The sequence below is a fragment of the Actinia tenebrosa genome, unplaced genomic scaffold (assembly GCF_029948245.1).
Source record: "Actinia tenebrosa isolate PJP-AT-01 unplaced genomic scaffold, QUT_ActTen_1.0 PGA_scaffold9__36_contigs__length_13948895, whole genome shotgun sequence".
Lineage (NCBI taxonomy): Eukaryota > Metazoa > Cnidaria > Anthozoa > Actiniaria > Actiniidae > Actinia > Actinia tenebrosa.
The window spans coordinates 904,817-924,961 of record NW_028292586.1 but is presented as its reverse complement, the minus strand read 5'-3'; the positions used below and the strand labels follow the sequence as shown (position 1 = coordinate 924,961).

The window sequence follows — 20,145 nt, the reverse complement described above, 5'->3', positions numbered from 1 at the left end:
GCAACATTTATGAAAGATGCAAAATAGATCATTATCTTTAAGCGTTAAGGGACCGATCGTTTATTGTGTCGCAGGGGGCAGGGGGTCGGCGGTTTTCTGAAAAAAAGAAACCGTACAATTTGTACACCCTATATATCTCAATTTAAAATATACCCTCTCTTCTTCCTTATTTAGAAAACGCAGTTCAGAGCCAGTATTTTGAAATTGCAAAAAGTGTACCCCCTCTAAAAATTACCACCCGTCCCCCCTCCCCCTCCTATGACGTAATAAACGGTCAGTCTATCAAGCTGCATCTTTTTTACACGGTATACCAGTTTTGCTTTCATTTTTCGGGCAAAAATATGATGTATTTTATTGCCAGGAGGGAAATATATTGCGGAGGACGTTCCTCGTCAAGAAGATAAATGGAGCCTCATAACCAACGACACCGATGAGAATGAGCACTAACAGTGTGACTGCAACAAGAGCTACGGTTACACCAAGGATAACTATGAGGGAACTCGATATTTCTGGGGAATAAAAAAAATAGATTAGAACTAAAATCATTCCTTGGTCAAGTTAAGACCCCCCCCCCCCCCCCCCTTTGGACATTTAGTGTGCGCCCGCTCATCGTGATAACATTTTCTGTTTCATCTCGACCTTAAAAGAACGACGTAAAAAGTGACAGTAATGATGTAATTTGCTTTTCCCATTAAAAAAAGAATATTAATCTTAATGCCTCAAAGAAAAAAACCGTTATGAACACAGATAATAACTCAGTAGCTAAAAACTAGTGTGAGCTGCGTCGGCGTTTCTAATGAAACAGTAATGATAAAAATTTAAATTATACACCGTGAAAAGATGAAAAAACTGACGTTACTAACGTTTCGGACGCTAGTCCTTCGTCGGAGTAATAGTTCTTTTACTCTGACGAAGGACTAGCGTCCGAAACGTCAGTAAGTTTTTTCATCTTTTCACGGTGTAAAATTTACCTTTTTATCATTACTACTACGTCGTTATGAACACAGATTATTAGCTACAAATAGTTCCTTCGCATTTGCCCTGAACGTCCTTAGGAATTGTTTCCAATATATATATTTTTCGATGAAAGTGGGCTTACCTTCTCCGTCCTGCTGTTTGGCAGTTCCTTTCTGTCCTGAGTAAAAAAGAGCTTGTTGATTAAAGATATGACTAAAGAATACGTATCACTTCCCACGACAATAAAAGGAAAAACCGAACATGGCCGCTAATGAAACGAATATTATGAAACTTAGACGTTAAGCCTGTTTCACACTAGCGTCGTAATCGGAGTCAGAAGCAACATACGCAGACTCAGTAGAGTACTGGTCATTAACAGTGCTTGTCGTTTTTCACACCGAAGTGATAAATGTTATACGTATATACTGAGTCTGAGTCTGCGTATTTTGCTCAGTTCCTATTCCAATTACGATGCTACTAGTGTGAACCAGGCTTAACATACACACAATTGAAGAATCGTTGTCGGGTTCAGAAACATAGAACATAAAGGCTGAGACCGAAATGGCACATGGGAAATGACATAATTCTATTATAATTTATTCATTTGCGCCATCAATGCAGTCGGTTTAGAAAGCCAAACGCGTATTAAAAACAATGGATGATGCCACGGGTCGTCGGTCATGACGAGCCCCGGCCCGTTCAATCTGGTTTTGCAAGGATTTGAAGGCCTCGCAAATCGACCGCAAGTTCGCATTCTTGTGGTTTGAAGGTGTTGCAAACTTAATAAAGCCCGACAGGGTATCTCAATGAAATATGTTTATTAAATGTCAGCACTTACATATCTTTTTGTGAACCCGATACTACATCCTGCATATAAACCAGCATATAATATTGATTAAACATTGTACTTACAAACGAATAACGAAATGAGTACTCAGTATCTAGAATTACTCCTATTCTGTAAGACTGCCCAGCGAAACATTTATTTCTTCCGTTGAGGGTCTTTCATTTGGGTTATTTGATGTTATTTTTGTCACTAGGTTTTCAAAGGACGCTCTAAAACTTCGGCGAGAGACAGCTAACTGCAGCATTTTACCAAATGAAAAAATATCGCTTGCAATGGTTTCTCTTTGTCCTTGCACAACTTCCGGTGCCAAATAACTTGCATTTTGACTTCTGATACGTTTCTCTCCCTGCTCAATTAGCTTACTTTTACCGAAGTCAATTAAAATTGGTTGATATGTTTCACCAATGGGCTGGAGAAGAACATTGTTAGATTTGATATCGTTGTGGAGGTATTCCCTTCCGTGCACATATTGAAGAGCGCGACAAATATCGCGAAACACTTGAACAACTTGAGTCTTCTTCATAAGTTTGTTATAAATGGCTTTCTCCAGAGTTAGGTTTTCCCTCTCGGTTCCGTGAAATTGCAGTACCAGGCAATAAGGCTCTTTGACCGAGCAAATTCCCAAAAGAAGAGGCAAATTGGGATGATCCCCAAGTGCATGTAGTACTTTGGCCTCATGCAGCACTTCCTTTCTGCACCGCTCTTTTTCTGTTAAAGAATGGTTTCGCTTTTTCATTTCTTTTACTGCCACTTTTATGTTGCGATAATGAGCAAGATAACAGGTTCCAAAACTTCCACTTCCTACAGGGATATCTGAACATTTCGAGATCAATCGATAATCAACTTCTCTTACTGGTATTGTCACCGAAATATTGTCCTTCCTAAGGCGTTTATTATACGAAGGGCAATGCTGTCGCGCTAAGTATATACAACCTGAAGGTTTTTGAAAGGCAGCAGATTCAATAGATGAGTTTCCCCCTATTTTTTTTGCCAGCGTCACCATTTGTTTCCCTCTGCCGTAATTTCCAAACTTTGATTCCAAACTCGATCCTTCACTTTTTGCTCTACTTGTACTATCTTTCTTGGAATGTTTATTTGAGCACGTGGTGGCTTGATCTGACGTTTTCGGTCTATCGACCTTCCCTTGTTTATGTTCATTAGCAACATGACTTTCATTAACGTTGGCAATCAATGTGGGTACAGAAATGGGCTTTTCACGACGGTTTGTTAAAGGGCCCTCTTCAAATTCGCCGTCTAATAGACAATCCAATTTGATCCTCTTGTGTCGTCGCTCTTCTCTCTTCTTAAGACGTAATTCTGTATTTATCTTCTTCTGTCTCTCCCTTTTCTGCTTCTTCCTTTCTTCTTTCGTGTGCGGTCTTGAATAATATCGTGAGGATTTTCGAGAGCTTGTTTCAGACATGGCTAAGGCATGGCCCGCGAATTATAATTAAATGATCCAACGATATACCACTGACGGAATGAAATGCGTGGTAACTGAGTCTGAATATTCCTCTCCCCCCTCCCTACGAGTACGAAAGAACCAAGCCAAAAATAAAAGGAATCAAACAATAAATACCAATATGCAATCAATTAATAAAAATCAAATAGAATTATAAGCTAAAGGAGAGAAAAGTTCTTGAAAAGTAGGTTTGCTCCAAAAATTTTAAATCTGACGTTATGATAATCATTGGCCTACCCCTCCCCCACTCAGAAAAATTGTGTTGCGGATATGACGGAATGTGACATGATACACTATTGCCATTGCATACTGCTGATTTGTACTCACTGTAGAAGTTATGGCCACAACGTATGTAATTGAGTGTGGTTTTTGCCTTAAGAATTTCAAGAGTTTCTCCACCTTAAAGAAACACTTCGTTCTTAAACACCCAGGAACCGAGTGGGAAAACATTGTGCCAGTATTTAAAGACTGCAAGGATTCCACGATTGCTTCACTTCCGGAGTCCAAAGATTTGTCGGCAAGTGGTAATTTTGAAAACTACAAAGTTTGGCTTGCTGGTTTAGTGGAGAGAATGAACTCCTTATTTCATCCCCGTCTACCAGGTAGGCTATACTTCTTTTAATTTCAAAGGTTATTTCCTAAAGCGTAAAAGGTCACTAAGCAAAACGGGATTGTATCGATAAAATATGTTTAAATGAAAAAAACGGGATTGTCAACGACGACGTCACGGTTTCGCTAATAGACTTATTTTGATATCAAATACAGCTAGTCTTGGGTTGTCTCAGTAAAGCCCAACGGTTATTCAGATTCAATAAAACCACCCAAGCATTGAATAAGTATTTACTTGACTCTGTTGGAAATCTGATAACACAAGGACGCGAATGCTGCACGGTGCTTTTAAGTTTCATATTTATAATTTCCCGATATCTTAATAGCCACCATACCTTCGCTATATTACTATAAAACATATAAACTTATTTATTATTGTTAGCTTTGGCTGATTTACACTTGTCTTTAATTTCAGGGCGATGGGTCAGAATCGACTCGCATCAAGTTCCAACGCCTTTCTTCCAGCACTTGATTTTTACCTTAAATGCACAGGTCAACTCTGTTCAAAACAGGTCGCACTGTGGACAGCCCGCATACAAGACAGCCTCTCAGAAAATTTCATACAAGCTCTTCGATTCAGATTCTTTTTTTATTGCATTGGAAGAACAAGGCCTTGTTGAAGTTAAAGACAAAGTGATTTTTTCTGGGAACAGTGAATGTCATGAAAGCAGTATTGAGCTCACTGCTGATGATTTAATCAAGCAAGCTAAAGCGAAAGCAAGTATTCCAAGAGTACTAAGAAAAAGAGCTTCTTCTAAGTCGTCTCTGGTGGTCGGCTATGGTCAGGGCAGAGCCACCAGAGAAATAGAATTAATCTGGTGGCCAAATCTGTACAGTTTTACGAGCCATGGAAGACTAATTGTCAGAATGTTCATTGAAAAAAGTGACTTTTAAAATACATAATTGCTACATATGTTTGGAACCCACATAAAAGAACTACCTTTTTTTCAAGTCGAGCTAAAATGGTTCTTATACATGTACTGCATACTGAAATAGGTTGTCTGGTCTGAAGCCCTGGCAGCTGAGATTTTGTAGTTTTCAGCTTTTTACTTTTGGCAATGGCAACCTTTATTGAAATTATTATGGTAAATTATTTAGTATCCACTGAGAAATCATGCTCAGTAGGTTATTATTTATAAGTCTAAATTGACTAAATATTTAGCCTTGTGGCTCTTTTACTTTTTTGCACCCATAGATTGCTGTATATGCCTACTTCCTATGCAATGGTTGGTAGTTAGATCCTGAAGACTTTTTATAAGGCCCTTTTTTCATAATCGCTGAAAAAAATATTATTTCATGGAAGCATGTCATGAAATCTGTATCACAGAATCACAGGCGTGTCACCCAAGTGTTTCCGTTGCCAAACAGCACTTAGGACAACAGTATCATGACAATTTTCAATGACAAATATTTATCAGATATTAAACTTAGACTTTGAAAAACCTGAAAATATTATTTCATGGAAGCATGTCATGAAATCTGTATCACAGAATCACAGGCGTGTCACCCAAGTGTTTCCATTGCCAAACAGCACTTAGGACAACAGTATCATGACAATTTTCAATGACAAATGTTTATCAGATATTAAACTTAGACTTTGAAAAACCTGAAAATATTATTTCGTGGAAGCATGTCATGAAATCTGTATCACAGAATCACAGGCGTGTCACCCAAGTGTTTCCGTTGCCAAACAGCACTTAGGACAACAGTATCATGACAATTTTCAATGACAAATATTTATCAGATATTAAACTTAGGCTTTGAAAAACCTGAAAATATTATTTCATGGAAGCATGTCATGAAATCTGTATCACAGAATCACAGGCGTGTCACCCAAGTGTTTCCGTTGCCAAACAGCACTTAGGACAACAGTATCATGACAATTTTCAATGACAAATATTTATCAGATATTAAACTTAGGCTTTGAAAAAGTTACCTGAAAATATTATTTTAAAGTACCAATGGTATTTACATATGTACATTCTAAGATGCCTATATATATTTGCTATAAATTGCATCATTTGTATAAACACATTTCATTTTTTCATGGTTTGAGGACCATATTCTTTAAGGGCAGCATTGCACTCAGCTAATGAACCAATCTTGTGACAGAATAAACCAAGGGAAGCAAGAAGCTGTTCCATATTTCATAGTTCACAGTGTAATGCACAAATATTAACAGCTGTCATGTTTTCGTCCAATAAAAGGGTGAGGTCATCTCTAATCCCTGTGAAGCTAGAAAAATTAAAAACATTTAAAACCACTTGTAGATACTTCTTTATCATAATTCTAAATACTTAAGATTAGCATAAGTGTGTATTAAATTCCAAAATGAAACAATAGTACAAATCACTCATGGGTGTTATCATATTCTAAGTCAACTAAAGAATGAACAATCCCGAGCATTAGATAAAAGGCCACAACGGTGTATACTTTCATTTGCTAGCTTTAACCAATTATGTGGAATATCCAAAATACTTTCAGATTTCAGTGATTCAATGATTAAACCTATTCTACTAGGGTACATTGTTAATAATATAATGTACTAGAATATTTATACTTCACATACCCTTAGTGCATGACAAAACATGCAGAATTCACCAAATCCTTTGCTACCAAGTCGAAAGTTTTCATCATCTTTCTTGCACAGCAACAGGCAAAATGCTTTATAGTCAATAATCACTGTTGGGAGATATAAGGAAACATGTACTATAAGTATTATAAGAATCACTTAATCACATACAAAGACACATTGTACATGGCCCTTGCTTTTACAAATCAGACTACTTAAAGATTTTAACACATTCTTTTAATGATTATGAGTTCAAAGCTAATTTTCAAATTACTAAAAGACTGAATTTGTAGGCACATGATTCTAGCAAAACACAGCGTCGGTATAGGGTTTCTGTTGTTGTCTTTTAGGAACCAAATTAACACGAAATAAATTTATATCAAAAGCACGAATAATAATAATTAACAAAAAATTTACCTTTAAATTTAACTTGCAAAAGTTTCCCATCAACAACAATGCCATTTCTCTTGATCACATCTTTTTGCCTGTTAATGTCTCTTACCAGGACTTTAATTTCTTTCCTAATAATGAGAAAGCAGTAATGACTTTGAGTACACTCCTTCAATATTAAATTAAAAGTCCATATTAATAATATCGTACCTGCTTTCTTCAATATTGGCTATGGCTAATGGGCGGACTGTCAGGGCACTTTGAGAAGAAAGGTAAGGATGGTTGCCAGGTACAATGCCAACACTTACTTGATCTTTACCTATATGCAATTTAGATACAATAAAAAATTCAAAACAAGTTTATTTTAACAAAGGTTAGCAGTAAATTGGTTAAAAAAAGCATTTAAGAGGGGAAAGTTTGGAAATAGGCAAAAGCAAAAAAAGGGTAAAAAGACAACACAAAGTAAATAAAAACAAAGTAAAGCAATTGGACAAATTAAACCAAAAACAAAATTCGAAGCAAAATAATACAAGATATAAGAAGATATAACTAGCTAAAAACTAGTGTGAGCTGTTTCACAATGCCATTTCTCTTGATCACATCTTTTTGCCTGTTAATGTCTCTTACCAGGACTTTAATTTCTTTCCTAATAATGAGAAAGCAGTAATGACTTTGAAAACAGTTTAGGGGTGTGAAGAACACAATATTATGATAACAAAATAAATAACACATCAAAAATCCACATGATCATAAGGCATCAGTACTTACTTTCCTTCCCAATTTCGTAAAATTGATTATAGATTGCCAGTTTGCATCTGAAATTTTCGCCTGGACTTTTAAAAACAATAACTGCCAATCTGGCATTCTCATCTCGGCAACTCGCTGGTCCCAGAGGTCGTCCGAGATGAGCTCTTCGAATGCTCTTTTTACTCCCTTTTTCTCAGCAACCTCGTCCATTACCTGGCAAATGGTTTCTCTTGCAAAGGACGGCCTTGACTGGGGATCGTCAGTGCAGCATCTAGCCAGCACTGACGCCAGGGATTCCTTCTGACTCGAGCAGAGATCAGAAACCTTCTTCATAATGAAGTTTGACTTTGCTCGAGTTTTCCTTCGTTTCACACGTCCTGTCACCTCTGAGTTTTCTACCTCTTCGAAAGATTCATTGAAAAAGGGAAGACTGTGCTGTTCTGCATATGACAGGCTAGACGAGGTATATTTTGAACTTGGAGGGATAACTTTTGGCGGGATAACGTTTGGCGGGATAACTTTTGGCGGGACAACTTCTGGCGGGAGAATCGAGTCCTCAAGATCGATAGATCGTATCGCTGCCTGGATTTTTGGATGAAGGATCGTATTTACTTCGGTTATCTGCCTTCGATTAAAAAGATTTCCGATAATGCCAAATGCAGTAGCGACGTAAACTTCGTCGACTCTGACTTTGTTGGCATTCTCATGGAAGAACCAGCAAGATTGTACCGCGCTTCCATCACGAGTGACCAGATCACAGAGCTTAATTTTCGATATTTCATTGGGAAATACTCGAAAGAAACTCGATAAGGATGCCTTTCTTGGAGAGCCAATACAGTTCTCAGTAGTTAGAGCATACCAAGCTGTCGATGAATCCAGCTTTGCTGAGAAAACTTGACGAAAAATGATCGATGATCGAGCCATAACGCATTACATTGTGAGCTCTTACGAGCTCTACGCGCTGGAAGGAGTGATCAGTGAAGTACTGGTAGCACATTTCGTAAAGCCCGCCGAAAAAAGCCATATTCCAAATAAAGTATAATCCAGTTACTACGAAAAGAAAACTAATGACAGATATTATACAGTGTACAACTCCGCCATTTTGTTTTTAACACAAGAGTCTAATACCCATCAATCACTACGGTCCTTGCTATTGGATCAGACGTAAGCTAATTAACACCTGGATTGCCTTAGCAAGCAATCGCGCTGTGCCCCTGCTGTGACCAAAATGAATGGCACGGGGCTCCTCATGACAGCATGTATCTAATTAATGTATTTCCCATGTGCCGTTTCGGTCTCAGCTTCTATGTTCTATTTTTCTGAACCCGACAACGATTCTTCAATTGAGTGTATATCAAAATTAAAATCTGCAGATATCTAAATCATGAGGTTTATCATAAATTATAGTTTAAACGTGATCAATATTTCCCAGGCAGGACCGCGCGTGGTTCGGAGAAAGATACCACTTCTGATTCTGAAGCTTTATGGTTTGAATTCAAAAATAATCTTCAACATTATAGCGGAGCTTCATACTTAAGAAAAAATGGTAAACCATCGAGTTGATTTTTCATGGCTTGGCTGACGTCAGTTCCGTCCGTCCGTCGGTCCGTCCGTCCGTCCGTCCCTTTACACAACACAGGAATCCCGCTTGATGTCAAAGCAAAACTACTCACAAATGCGGCTCTCAAATACACAGAAAAAAATCGCTTTAGGACAAGTTATAGACCAAAAACAATTTTTAAAAAACTTTCATGTAGTCAAAGATGGATCAAGAAGTGTTCTTCAAGAATTCAGGTGTGTGTTTTTTAGCAAACAATCGTATATATATATATATATATAATTTTTTTTTTGACAAGCATTTTTCTCGACGAATCGACAAATCAAAGACTTTCTCTCAAAACTTTTTATATTTCTATCGATAAGCTTAATTTATTTTAATGCTGGAGGAAATATAACATGAAGAGCATATTACAACAAATATTCGTCCTTTATTTAGCTTTGTAAATCTTTAACAATTCGGTTGTTTTTAACCAGCTATCGTATGTTTTTCGTTCAAGAAAAAGCTTTGTTCGCCTCCTATCGCGGGGTCCAATCGGCAAAACAAAGAAGACTTTCATTCAATAATTTTATTTCTTTCTACAGATAACTTATTTTTAAATGAAATGTAAATTTTTACCCAATATTCAACTGTTTATTAAGCTGTTCGTACAGGTATGACTATAAAAATGAGCTTAAATTTGTGTTGTTGAAAGATGTTATTGTATAAAGACCTACTAGACTTTCACTCTAAAAAGCTAAAAAAGATTCAAAAACATTTACAAGCGCCAATGTCTCAGTTGTTCTTGTCAAGTTTAAATGAATGTAAGGCCCGATTCATACGTCGCGCTTTTCATGTGCCGAACCTAATATCCTATTTGGGTCGACACAATTACAATAGGATCGACGTTGATTCATACGTCGCACCTAATGTGTTGAGCCAAAAACTCTGAGCATGAGTAAGCGGTAAAATCAGCCAGCGGAATTACGTTAAATTGAAACAATTCAAATCAAAACAAACATGGCGGACGATCAAAAAAGACTACTTTTTCTCCGTGCTATTCGACATGCAAGGGCAAGAAGGCAAAACATCATGCAGTCTATGCTGTTACTTGTTAGCAGAAGAAGACATATAGTCAGTTTCGCTGTAATGCTGTTGCTTCTTTCCTTACAAAATGGTGTTTACACTTCGGGGACCGTTGCGAGATCGTGTCGCCGCCTCTCAAGAAATGCCGGGTGGTGGGAGACGGTTTGGACTCAGTACACCAACAGAAGATTCAAAAAAACATTCCGGGTTTCTCGAGAAACATTCCAATTCATTCTTGGAAAAATCCATCATCGCCTTGTCAAAGAAACGAAAGCAGAAGACCCTGTAAGCCCCGAGTTGAGACTCGCCATATGTTTGTATTCTCGGTTTTCACGTGACGTCACGAGCGGATTAAAACTTAGTGTCCGCCATATTGGTGCACAGGAAGCTCATTAGCATATGTCAAATCACACACGTGCGCTTATGTTTTGATTCGAATTATGCGATGTCCGAGGATTTACTCGTCGATATTTCAAAAAACGAAACCCAAGAACAGAAAAGAATTGAAGATACCTCTTCAATTGTCTTATCTGAATACGCCAAAAAGCTTGAAAATCACATTCGAACGAGATATTTAAAAAAAATCGAAGGTATTGGAGTCGACCCCGCGTGTTTACAAGGCGAGAAGTTAGATGCAGAATGTCTGCCACCGATCGAAGCCACCGATCTTCTCTCTTATCTTGTGCTGGAAACCAGCTTCTATACTTTAAGGCAGTTCAAGGCTTTCAAGAGTCTAGAGAGTTACAATCAAATGGTATCGGGCTTCATAACGAGCGTTCAAGGAAAAGCCATTGGAAATAAGTTCGTGGTGTTAGGAAAAGTTCGTCATTCGCAGCGAATGAATGAACCGCCAATACCAATTTGGATTATCGCTAATGGAGAAGGAACGATAATATCTGCCCACTGCCTTGGTTGCAAAGCAGGTCTAGCAGAGTGCTGCTCTCATGTAGGGAGCGTACTGTTCTATATTGAGGCGTGGAATCGTATACATGGAAAGTTGGCCTGCACAGAAGTGAAATGTACGTGGCTACTCCCAACTTACGTAAACGAAGTACCGTACGCTCAAGTTGAAGACATCAATTTTAAATCAGCTCGAAAGTTGAAAGATGAATTAGACGTTAAAATTGATGGTGTACAACCTTCGACTAGCACTCCGGTAGGGAAAACGAAGTCCGTCCCAAATGTCACCCCTACAGAAACGGATATGAAAACCTTCTTTGCAAAACTAAATGAGAGCCAAAAAAAGCCTGTCATTCTTTCTCTAGTGGCTCCTTATGCTGATCAATTTGTACTAAAAAGTCGGCGTGTTCTAACGATACCATCCCTTTACAATCATGAGAATCTGAAGCTGAACTACCCAGAGCTGTTACAAAAGTGCTGCAAAGTCGAACTATCTCTTTCTGATTCCGAGATAGAATTAATAGAACAGGAAACAAGGGATCAATCAAAAGGAACTGCGTTTTTTAAACATAGAGCTGGTCGTGTTGGGGCTTCAATGAGTTATTCTGTTGCCAATACAAATCCTGACCAACCATCTATCTCACTTATTAAAAACATTTGCTATCCACAGTTGTTTAGTGTGCAATCTAAAGCAATCAATCATGGAATCAAAAATGAAGGCAAAGCCATAGAGACTTACAACCATCTCATGTCTGCAAACCACAAAGATTTTGTACTGATAAAGTGTGGAGTTTTCATTGATAAGCAACATCCCTGGATGCATGCAACACCTGATTTCCTCTGTTCCTGCTCCTGTTGTGGTGATGGGTGTGGAGAAGTAAAGTGCCCTTACATTATTGAAAACTGGGACTTTGAAAGTTATGTGCTTAAGAAAAGTTCTTGCCTAGAGAAAGTGAATGGAATATTTCGACTAAAGAGAAAGCACCAGTATTATTACCAAGTGCAGCAACAATTGTCTATAACTGGTCGCCAATTTTGTGACTTTGTCGTGTGTGCATTCAGCGAAAACAAACCTCAAGTCTTCATTGAAAGAATTCTCCCAGAAACAAGTCACTGGGAAGCTATCGTTCCCAAAGTTACAAAAGTATGGCAGACATGCATACTACCTGAGATTCTTGCTCGATGGTATACAAGAAAACAGCACTTACCTGAAATAAAACCAGCAAACAAGTCCTCTGGTATTTGTTACTGTGGAATGCCTTCTCAAGGAAGAACTATTCACTGCAGTAACCCAAAGTGCCTAATAAAGAAATTTCACCAGACATGTTTGCATTTATCAGATTCAGTCCCTGATGTTTGGTACTGTCCTAACTGCCGCTTGCTAGCAGAATTTCAATGCAAAAAGCCAAGAAAAGCATCAAAGCCAAGTTCTACTAAGTGCACACATAATGATCAAGCTTTGAAACTGGACAGTATTTGTGTATGTGGCTCATCACCAATGATGAATGAAAGGCTTCTCAAATGTCACAGTGAAAATTGCCAAAATGGAAAGTTTTTCCATCTCCAGTGTCTGGACTATAAAAGAATGCCTAACAATAGTCAAACTACGTGGGTGTGCTGCAATTGCAAGGTGTCTCAAGCAGCCAAAGTAACTGCATCTAGTTCTATTGGTCCTACCACTTGTTCTTCTTCTTCAAAAGCCAACACTGTTAGTGCTGCATCAACAAGCCAATTAAAATGTGAAAACAGTATTCCACAAATGCAAGCAGCTAAATTGGACAAAAAGGAAAGTACAATCATTGGTAATAATGCTAGTGCTGTATCTACTAGTTATTCATCAATTATTGATTCCAGTGATGATGAATCGGATGTCAAAATAACACAAGTGACTAAAGGGGTTTTAGACAAGAGGGCTTCCCTTGGTAGCCTCAATGACAGTCATTTTGACATCATTAATTCACCTACTGGATGGCTGGACTGTACAATAATTCAGAAAGCACAAGTACATCTACAGAAAGTCAATCCTCTGATAGAGAGCTTTCAAAAAACAACCCTTGGCCCCATTAGGAACTTTGATGTTGTCACTTCAGAATTTGTTCAAATATTACATACAGGACATATGCACTGGGTCTGTATAAGCTCTATTGGATGTAGACCAGGCATGGTCAACCTTTATGATAGTCTCTACCATGATATCATTGCCAAAGAGGTTGAAGAACAGGTAGAGAGTTTAATGGCAGACAGCTATGTAGGCATAGAAAATGTAACAGTCCAGCAACAACTGAATGGGAGTGACTGTGGAATCTTTGCCATAGCATTTGCTACGTGTCTGGTTTATGGTTTCAGCCCACGAGACTTTACATTTGACATACCCAAAATGCGCCCACATCTGGCTCAGTGTTTGGAAATTGGTAAAATTACAATGTTTCCATCAGTTTAGAATATGTGTTTAGAACACGCTAGTGTTCACTAGCCATCATCTACTCTTTATTTGAAACAGTAATGTTGTTTTAGAAGAGCAAATGCATTAATACCATGAAAGAAATACAAAGTTGTTAATAATCATAGTAGCTATTTAGCAAATAACAGTTGGTTTCGATCCACTAGAATATTCATTACACAAAAACATATCTATACACCTATTTCATTTAAGAAAGGTTGTCATCGCTAAAGGAGAAAGGTGATAGGTTATTCATAGTTCCAACAATCACTTGTTTTTTTTTTGTTTTTTTTTAATGAGTTTTGAGATATCCAGTGTTGTTTGTAGCCTGAAAGAACTTTAAAGGCTTTGATTATTTGCGTTTATTTTCATATATTACACCTTCGAATCGACTATTGCCTTTGGCAGTGACAACTGTTTTTTTGAAATAGGTGATACAAAAGACCACTATATTCTATTGTGCTTTAAATGCAACAAAATAGTAGTAAATTTGAGAATTAATAATAAACAATTAAGATACACTAGTTTTCATCAGCAATGTCCAAAAATAAAATAGCTACTCTGACAGGAACAAAGCAGAAAAATATTTCTTGTGTCACCAATACATTATGACATTTTGAATACAAGAATATCCTGGTATTTCATTTTTATCTTTATAAATAAATTCAAATTCTTAAATTTTGGTAATAATTAGTATGTTTATAATCTAGTCAAATGGAATGATTGGTGGACAAAGGTTAACAAGACCAGAACACACCCTTAAAATGATATCAATGACTGGTACCTGTTCCTTATTGCTCATGAGAAAGTCAGTGCTCAGTGTCCCTTTCAGAATTGTGTACTTGCACCTCAGCAAACCGATTACCCTCTCCACATGAATTCTGACATTTGCAATTCCTCGGGTGTTCTCAACATCGATGGGGTCCAGCTGGCTCTTCCCCTTAGTAAACGCTGGTATAACAAGCTCTGCTCTCTTGAATGCCACACTTTCATGAACTGTAAATCCCCTGTCGGCCATTACTAGATCACCAGGCACAAGTTTATTTAAAATACCACAGTTTTCAGTGAGGAGCTTATCAGATGTTCTGCCACCCCAGGCCTTTGATACAAAGGAAATGGTGCCTTGTGGAGTGATTCCAATTAATACCTTTACAGTGTTGTGGTGTTTGTAGGAGCTGAAGGTCTGGGCTCTTGCCAGCAGGTTGGTAGGCCTTTCTATGAAGACCTCAAAACAATCAATAATCACTGTTGTCTTCTTTCCAAACGAAAACTCGAAGCATTGAGGCATTGTTCTCCATAGTTCATCCCGCTCAGGCCAATATATTAGTTGAGAGAGTCGTATGTCCATGATTGTTATCCAGGTAAAAAATATCCTGGAGACAGTTGGTGCAGACACTTCAAAACGGTATGCAAGATCCAAGTATGGCACATTAAGTCGGAGTTTCATCAAGACCATGACAAGTTCCTGGAACTTCGTTAAGCTCAACGACTTTCTTGCCACATGAGGGGCTACATGTTCATATACAGCTTGTAAAATAGTAGCTGAAGGCAATCCAGTGTAAAATAGTACCTTCCCATCTTCCAGCATATCTTCGCGATCGAAAGGGGCTTTCTTTGGCTGAGAAAACATATAATCTAACTCCTCAGTTTGTGTGCTTGACTCGGTCATTTCTGGATTAACTTCGTTTGTTTGTGTGCTAGAGTCAGTGATCTTACAAAGTTCCTCCAGCTTCGAAGTAATCCCGTCCAATAAATCGCCATCTTGGCAGTGCAACTTTGATTTATCACTCGCTGATTGAAGGTCATTTGCGATCTGGCTGATTTCCTCAGTTAAAGAAGGAGAGTCAAAAGAAATATTGTCGATTGTAGCGCCTTCTTCATCCAGTTTCGCTACCTTTGCAGCTGACTCGAACAATGCTCTTTCCTGTTGTCTCTTCCTTCTCACTTTTGCACGTTCACTTCGCGCGGCTTGAAGATCAGAGTTTTTCTCACTTACTACTGTTTTGTTGTGTCCCAAATTTAATGTAGGCACCCAATCGACGTTAAACTTATCCCAATTGGCAGCAGGTTTTCCAGAAACGAAGTGACGGCTGCAAATTCTCCCACTGTTGATGATTTCTTCGGATAACCCAACCCTACTAATGGCGGCCAACCACTTTCTACGTCGTTCAATCGACAGCTCTTCTGCCTCCTCTCCTTGACTTTTTCTAACCGATGGAACACGAAAGAGGGAAATTCCCTTATCACGAACACTCCTGGTATGACAATTTACCATTAAACAAAGAACCATTATAGAAAATGTGCTGAAAATATTGACTTTTAGTCGCTCGATTGTGATGAATCTCTTTTGTTTACACTATGTTGTGCACCAATATGGCGGTTAGCAACCGTTGTCATGCACCAAGTCACGTGGGTGAAAACCGAGAATAGGCTTGGCAGAGGCGATTATTACTATACTATCGCAGAAATGGTTGGTTTGGGCGTTTCGGCGGTCTGTAGCATAGTACAGGAAGTTACGGCGGTGATCGTAGAAGAAATGTGGGACTCGAGTATAACAAAGCACATGCCGAAGTCAGATGAAGACTTTAAAACAAAGATGATCGACATGGAAACAATGTGGCAATTCCCCTGTTGCTGGGCAGCAATTGATGGCTGTCACATCCCGATCAAGTGCCCACCAGGAGGCCTGGAGTCCTGCAAAGAGTACCACAACTTCAAAAATTTTTATTCAATAGTGCTGATGGGGATGGTAGACTCAAACTATCGGTTTGTGTGGGGCTCCTGTGGATTTCCTGGCAATTCACATGATGCAGTGATATTTCAATCTACTAATATATGGGAGAAGATTCAGTCAGGAGAGTACATTCCCCAAATTGGCAAGAAAGAAAGTGAGATTAAAATACCTCCACTCATTATTGGTGACTCGGCATTCCCTCTATGTACCTGGCTTATGAAACCATACACCCAAGCAACGTTAACACCACAGCAAAGATATTTCAATTACAGGTACTATGCAGTTTTTAATTTTATATGAATATAACTTCACTCTAACATATGCTCTGATTGCCTAAAAAACTATTTACTTTTTCCCCAAGGGTTGGATATTTATTTTATGTTATATCACTGCAATGCAGCCCTCTGATTGGCTGAATAACTAGGGGTCTATTATTATATTAATAGACCTCTGTTAGCAAAAAGTGCCAGTTTTGAGAACCAAAAATAAATATTTCACAGGAATTTCAACATGTTTTGACTTTTTTATTTGGACCAGCTACTAGGTTTTTTCTAAGACAACAATTATACCTCTCACCCTCATGGGATATTGACCATGGGATATTGATATTTGTTGTATTTTGTTTCAACATCAGAGAAATGATAAATCAATCAATAATTAAAGGTTATAATGATTATTATAAATAAAGGCCGTCTCAACCATAATAATATTCAATGAAATCCATCATAAAGTAAAGTTTATTTTATCATTATCATGATAACATAGGTTAAGCAGAGCCCGGATGGTTACAGAAGGAGCATATGGGCAACTGAAAGGGCGATGGCATGTATTATTGAGAAAATGCGAGAGCAGTAGAGAGGAATTGAGAACGACTACCCTCGCGTGCATGGTTTTGCACAATGTATGCATCGAGAAGGGGGATAGTCTATCTAAGAAATTAGATATTACTGTCAATCCACAAACCCAAGGTAGAAGAGACTGCCAGGAAGTCAGGCAGCTACTGCAGATGAGAGAATGCCAGAAAGTTAGGGACTCACCTGCAGAGGCAAACAAGGTCAGGAATGTCCTGTGCCAAAAACTTTGGCAAGAAAAAATAACTGGAAATGTTTGTTGATGGACCATTTTTGTGAATGGGTTTTTCTTACAAGGGAGCTCTTTGATTTCATAGAACATTGTTGTACTAAGTTATAAGGTCCAAGTGTGTACAGGCCTGTAGCTGGCCTCAATGATTTCCTTTTGAATATGTATCCCTTTTGAATATGTATCTTTGTCATTTATCACATCTTAAAGATATAATTAAACTCTTTACATTTATGTTATTCTGTCACTTGACAATGGCATAGCTATGACACCAAAACATTGTGGTTTTCTTGTATTCAACTTCATTTTGCTAACTTAATTGTTCAATCTTTATTAATCAAATATGTATTCATATTTTTTTCCTTTTTTAGTCCCTATTTTTTCTTATTAGCCCGCCCTCTAAGAATTATACAACCATATAAAAGATACATGATAAATACATCACAAGTTTTATAATGAAACATTTTTTTTGTATAAATAGATAAATACATTTGTTTTTGCAATAAATATGCCTTATAAATATTTTTAAAATAAATATATTATGATTTGTATGCAATTTGACCTACTGCTGTCTTGTGCTTTATAAGGAGGTGGCTAAATTGGTTTACTTTGCAATACAAATAGAGTTACTGTAAAAAGTATAAGCATGTTGCAAAATATATTCATTGTACTTTCAAAGTAAAATAATATTACTACATCATTATACTGTCCTTAAGTGCAACTATTAGAAGAAATAATTTTCTCGAATAAATTTTATACTTAAATGTCTACTTAAATATTTGAATTCCTCCTTAAGAAATATATTTTGACAAAATAATAAAGGAATCTTTGAAGTCAGCCATTAATCTTACAAACCAGATGTTGAAGGTGGATATTTATTAAACGTGCTGGTAGCCTGCTGTGGATTTGGGGGCAAGGAAGGGAATGGCACACTTGGACATCCTTGCATTTCTTGTATAAAGGATGGTCTTGGCTGCTGCTGGTGGTAACTTGAAGCCCCTGGATTGAATATTGAACTTTGGGACAACATACTAAAGAGCTGTGCTTCATGTTGGCGCTGCCTTTCCATTTCATCTTTCATAAAGTCCAACAAATGTTTTGTTGGATCATTGGTAATGACCTTCTTTAACATGCTTAGCACTTGTTGGTTGGTATCTTCTGCTGTTGCCTTCCTCTTCCTACCTGACTTTACTGGAATAAATTGCTTGGCTCCATTTTGTTCTTTAGATTCGCTCTCAATTGTAGCTGATGGTTCCCTGGCCATTTCCGGCTGGCATGAGTCCCTAGACCTCACAATCGGGTAGAGCTGGTCAAACCACTTACCATAACCTTTGGAATCAGCAAATCGCTTGACTCCTGTGGCTGTTTTAATTGTGAGTGCAGCCTTCTTACACTCAGCAATACATTTCTTAATTTTGTTTCTTATTTGAGTGATGTTAAAGGAAATGTTTTCATCTCGCTCCAAAGCTCTCCTCTTGAGCTCCCTCAGGACTGCCTCATATACTTTGCTATTCTTCTGGTTTTTTACATTGACAAAGATGAGGTTCCTCTTGTAGTTCTCACTGTTGACGATGATATCAATGAGGTCATCCATAGAGGCAGCAGACCACACTGACTTTCGCCCTGGCTTCTTATTCCCTACTCATTTACTGTCAAACTCAGGATCATCTGTTTCTTTTTCTTCTTCTGATAGCTGATCTAACTCGTAATCTACCTCATCATTTACTTCAGTCACAGAACTGCTAAGGAAACATAACAGTATAGAAAAGTGGTTTGTTAGACATATGTCATATGGAGTAATCAAAAAAACCATGAGAATATTGTATTGTACTAACTAAACCCATACAACAGTCTCTTTATGAATGAGTGCTAATTAGAAGTTGATTTTAGTATATAGATCTCATAAAGATGTTACATTACATTCGCAACTTGCAAAATATACACCTGTATTACACGAAAAAAAATCTTATGAGCTATTTATTATACAACAAAGTTTTCTTCAAGATTTTATTACAAATAAATAGAGAAGAGTGAATGCTTTTTTAAGAAAAAAATTTTAAGGAAGCAAATGTAGTGCTGTCAAAAGGTGTAATACGGCTGGGTATTTGCACTCTACTTTGACCATATATGGTAAAATGATGTAAAAGTCGTATAATAATTGCACTCTACTACAGTGTGATGAACAAGAGGGAAGTATGTCTCCCATTAGGCATTAACAAATCATCCCAAAATGTAGTTATATATAGTGAGTGGTACTGTAAGTGACCAAATATGATTATCAACCATTGTAGTTTAAAGTATCACTTCAATGAAATGTTAATGTATCAACATTGCACCTTTTACACATGTGTAAGTGGTATACAAAAGAAGAAAACTGGCAGTTATGCAAGTGATTTTTTTTTTGCAATTTATACTCATTTGATAATGCAGATTATAATTTGGCAACTTTAAAAGCTCATTTGGACCTGCCTGAACTAAAAGTATCCCAATCTAAACTTAAATTTAACCTAATTATAACCATTATCATTGAAGTATACTATGATGTTGAGCTATTGTGGAGATTATCCTAGAAGAAGAAGAAGAAAAAAAAAGAAATCAGAGACTTAAGTTATTGATATATGTTTACAATATTAATGTTGTCAAGCGTAACAAAACTTTCTAGATTTACACACATGTCGTTTAATCGGCTCTTGAGCACAGATATCCTTTAGATTAGTTATAGTATTTATTTTGTTTCATTTTGGATGGCCATGTAAAATATTTTCACTGACAATTTCATTCATT

At 37.5% G+C, this 20,145-nt stretch overlaps 5 protein-coding genes across 7 annotated transcripts in view; 2 read left to right on the top strand and 3 right to left on the bottom strand.

Annotated features, from left to right (window-relative positions):
* Nucleotides 1-104: 104 nt before the first annotated feature.
* LOC116290914 (uncharacterized) overlaps nucleotides 105-20,145 on the bottom strand; it is a 47,188-nt gene continuing 27,147 nt past the window's right edge. For all 3 annotated transcript variants that reach the window (XM_089025102.1, XM_089025104.1, XM_089025103.1), the window contains 2 exons: nucleotides 1,100-1,135; nucleotides 105-509 (listed from right to left, as the gene is read on the bottom strand). In XM_089025102.1, coding sequence (XP_088881228.1) covers nucleotides 352-509; nucleotides 1,100-1,135 — 194 coding nt within the window. In that variant the 3' untranslated portion in view covers nucleotides 105-351. The remainder of the gene's footprint in view (nucleotides 510-1,099; nucleotides 1,136-20,145) is intronic.
* On the bottom strand, nucleotides 1,761-3,324 carry LOC116294225 (putative serine/threonine-protein kinase drkA). The gene has a single exon (XM_031701779.2). The coding sequence runs from the start codon at nucleotides 3,225-3,227 to the stop codon at nucleotides 1,911-1,913; it is 1,317 nt and encodes a 438-aa protein (XP_031557639.2). The 5' UTR covers nucleotides 3,228-3,324; the 3' UTR covers nucleotides 1,761-1,910.
* Nucleotides 3,405-6,397, top strand: LOC148904442 (uncharacterized). The gene is made up of 2 exons (XM_089025114.1): nucleotides 3,405-3,868; nucleotides 4,291-6,397. The coding sequence occupies exons 1-2, from the start codon at nucleotides 3,604-3,606 to the stop codon at nucleotides 4,767-4,769; spliced, it is 744 nt and encodes a 247-aa protein (XP_088881240.1). The 5' UTR covers nucleotides 3,405-3,603; the 3' UTR covers nucleotides 4,770-6,397.
* LOC148904441 (uncharacterized) lies at nucleotides 10,530-14,225 on the top strand. The gene has a single exon (XM_089025086.1). It carries the CDS (start codon nucleotides 10,653-10,655, stop codon nucleotides 13,545-13,547), a length of 2,895 nt encoding a protein of 964 aa, XP_088881212.1. The 5' UTR covers nucleotides 10,530-10,652; the 3' UTR covers nucleotides 13,548-14,225.
* LOC148904440 (uncharacterized) lies at nucleotides 13,543-15,928 on the bottom strand. Its single transcript, XM_089025107.1, has one exon. The coding sequence runs from the start codon at nucleotides 15,835-15,837 to the stop codon at nucleotides 14,254-14,256; it is 1,584 nt and encodes a 527-aa protein (XP_088881233.1). The 5' UTR covers nucleotides 15,838-15,928; the 3' UTR covers nucleotides 13,543-14,253.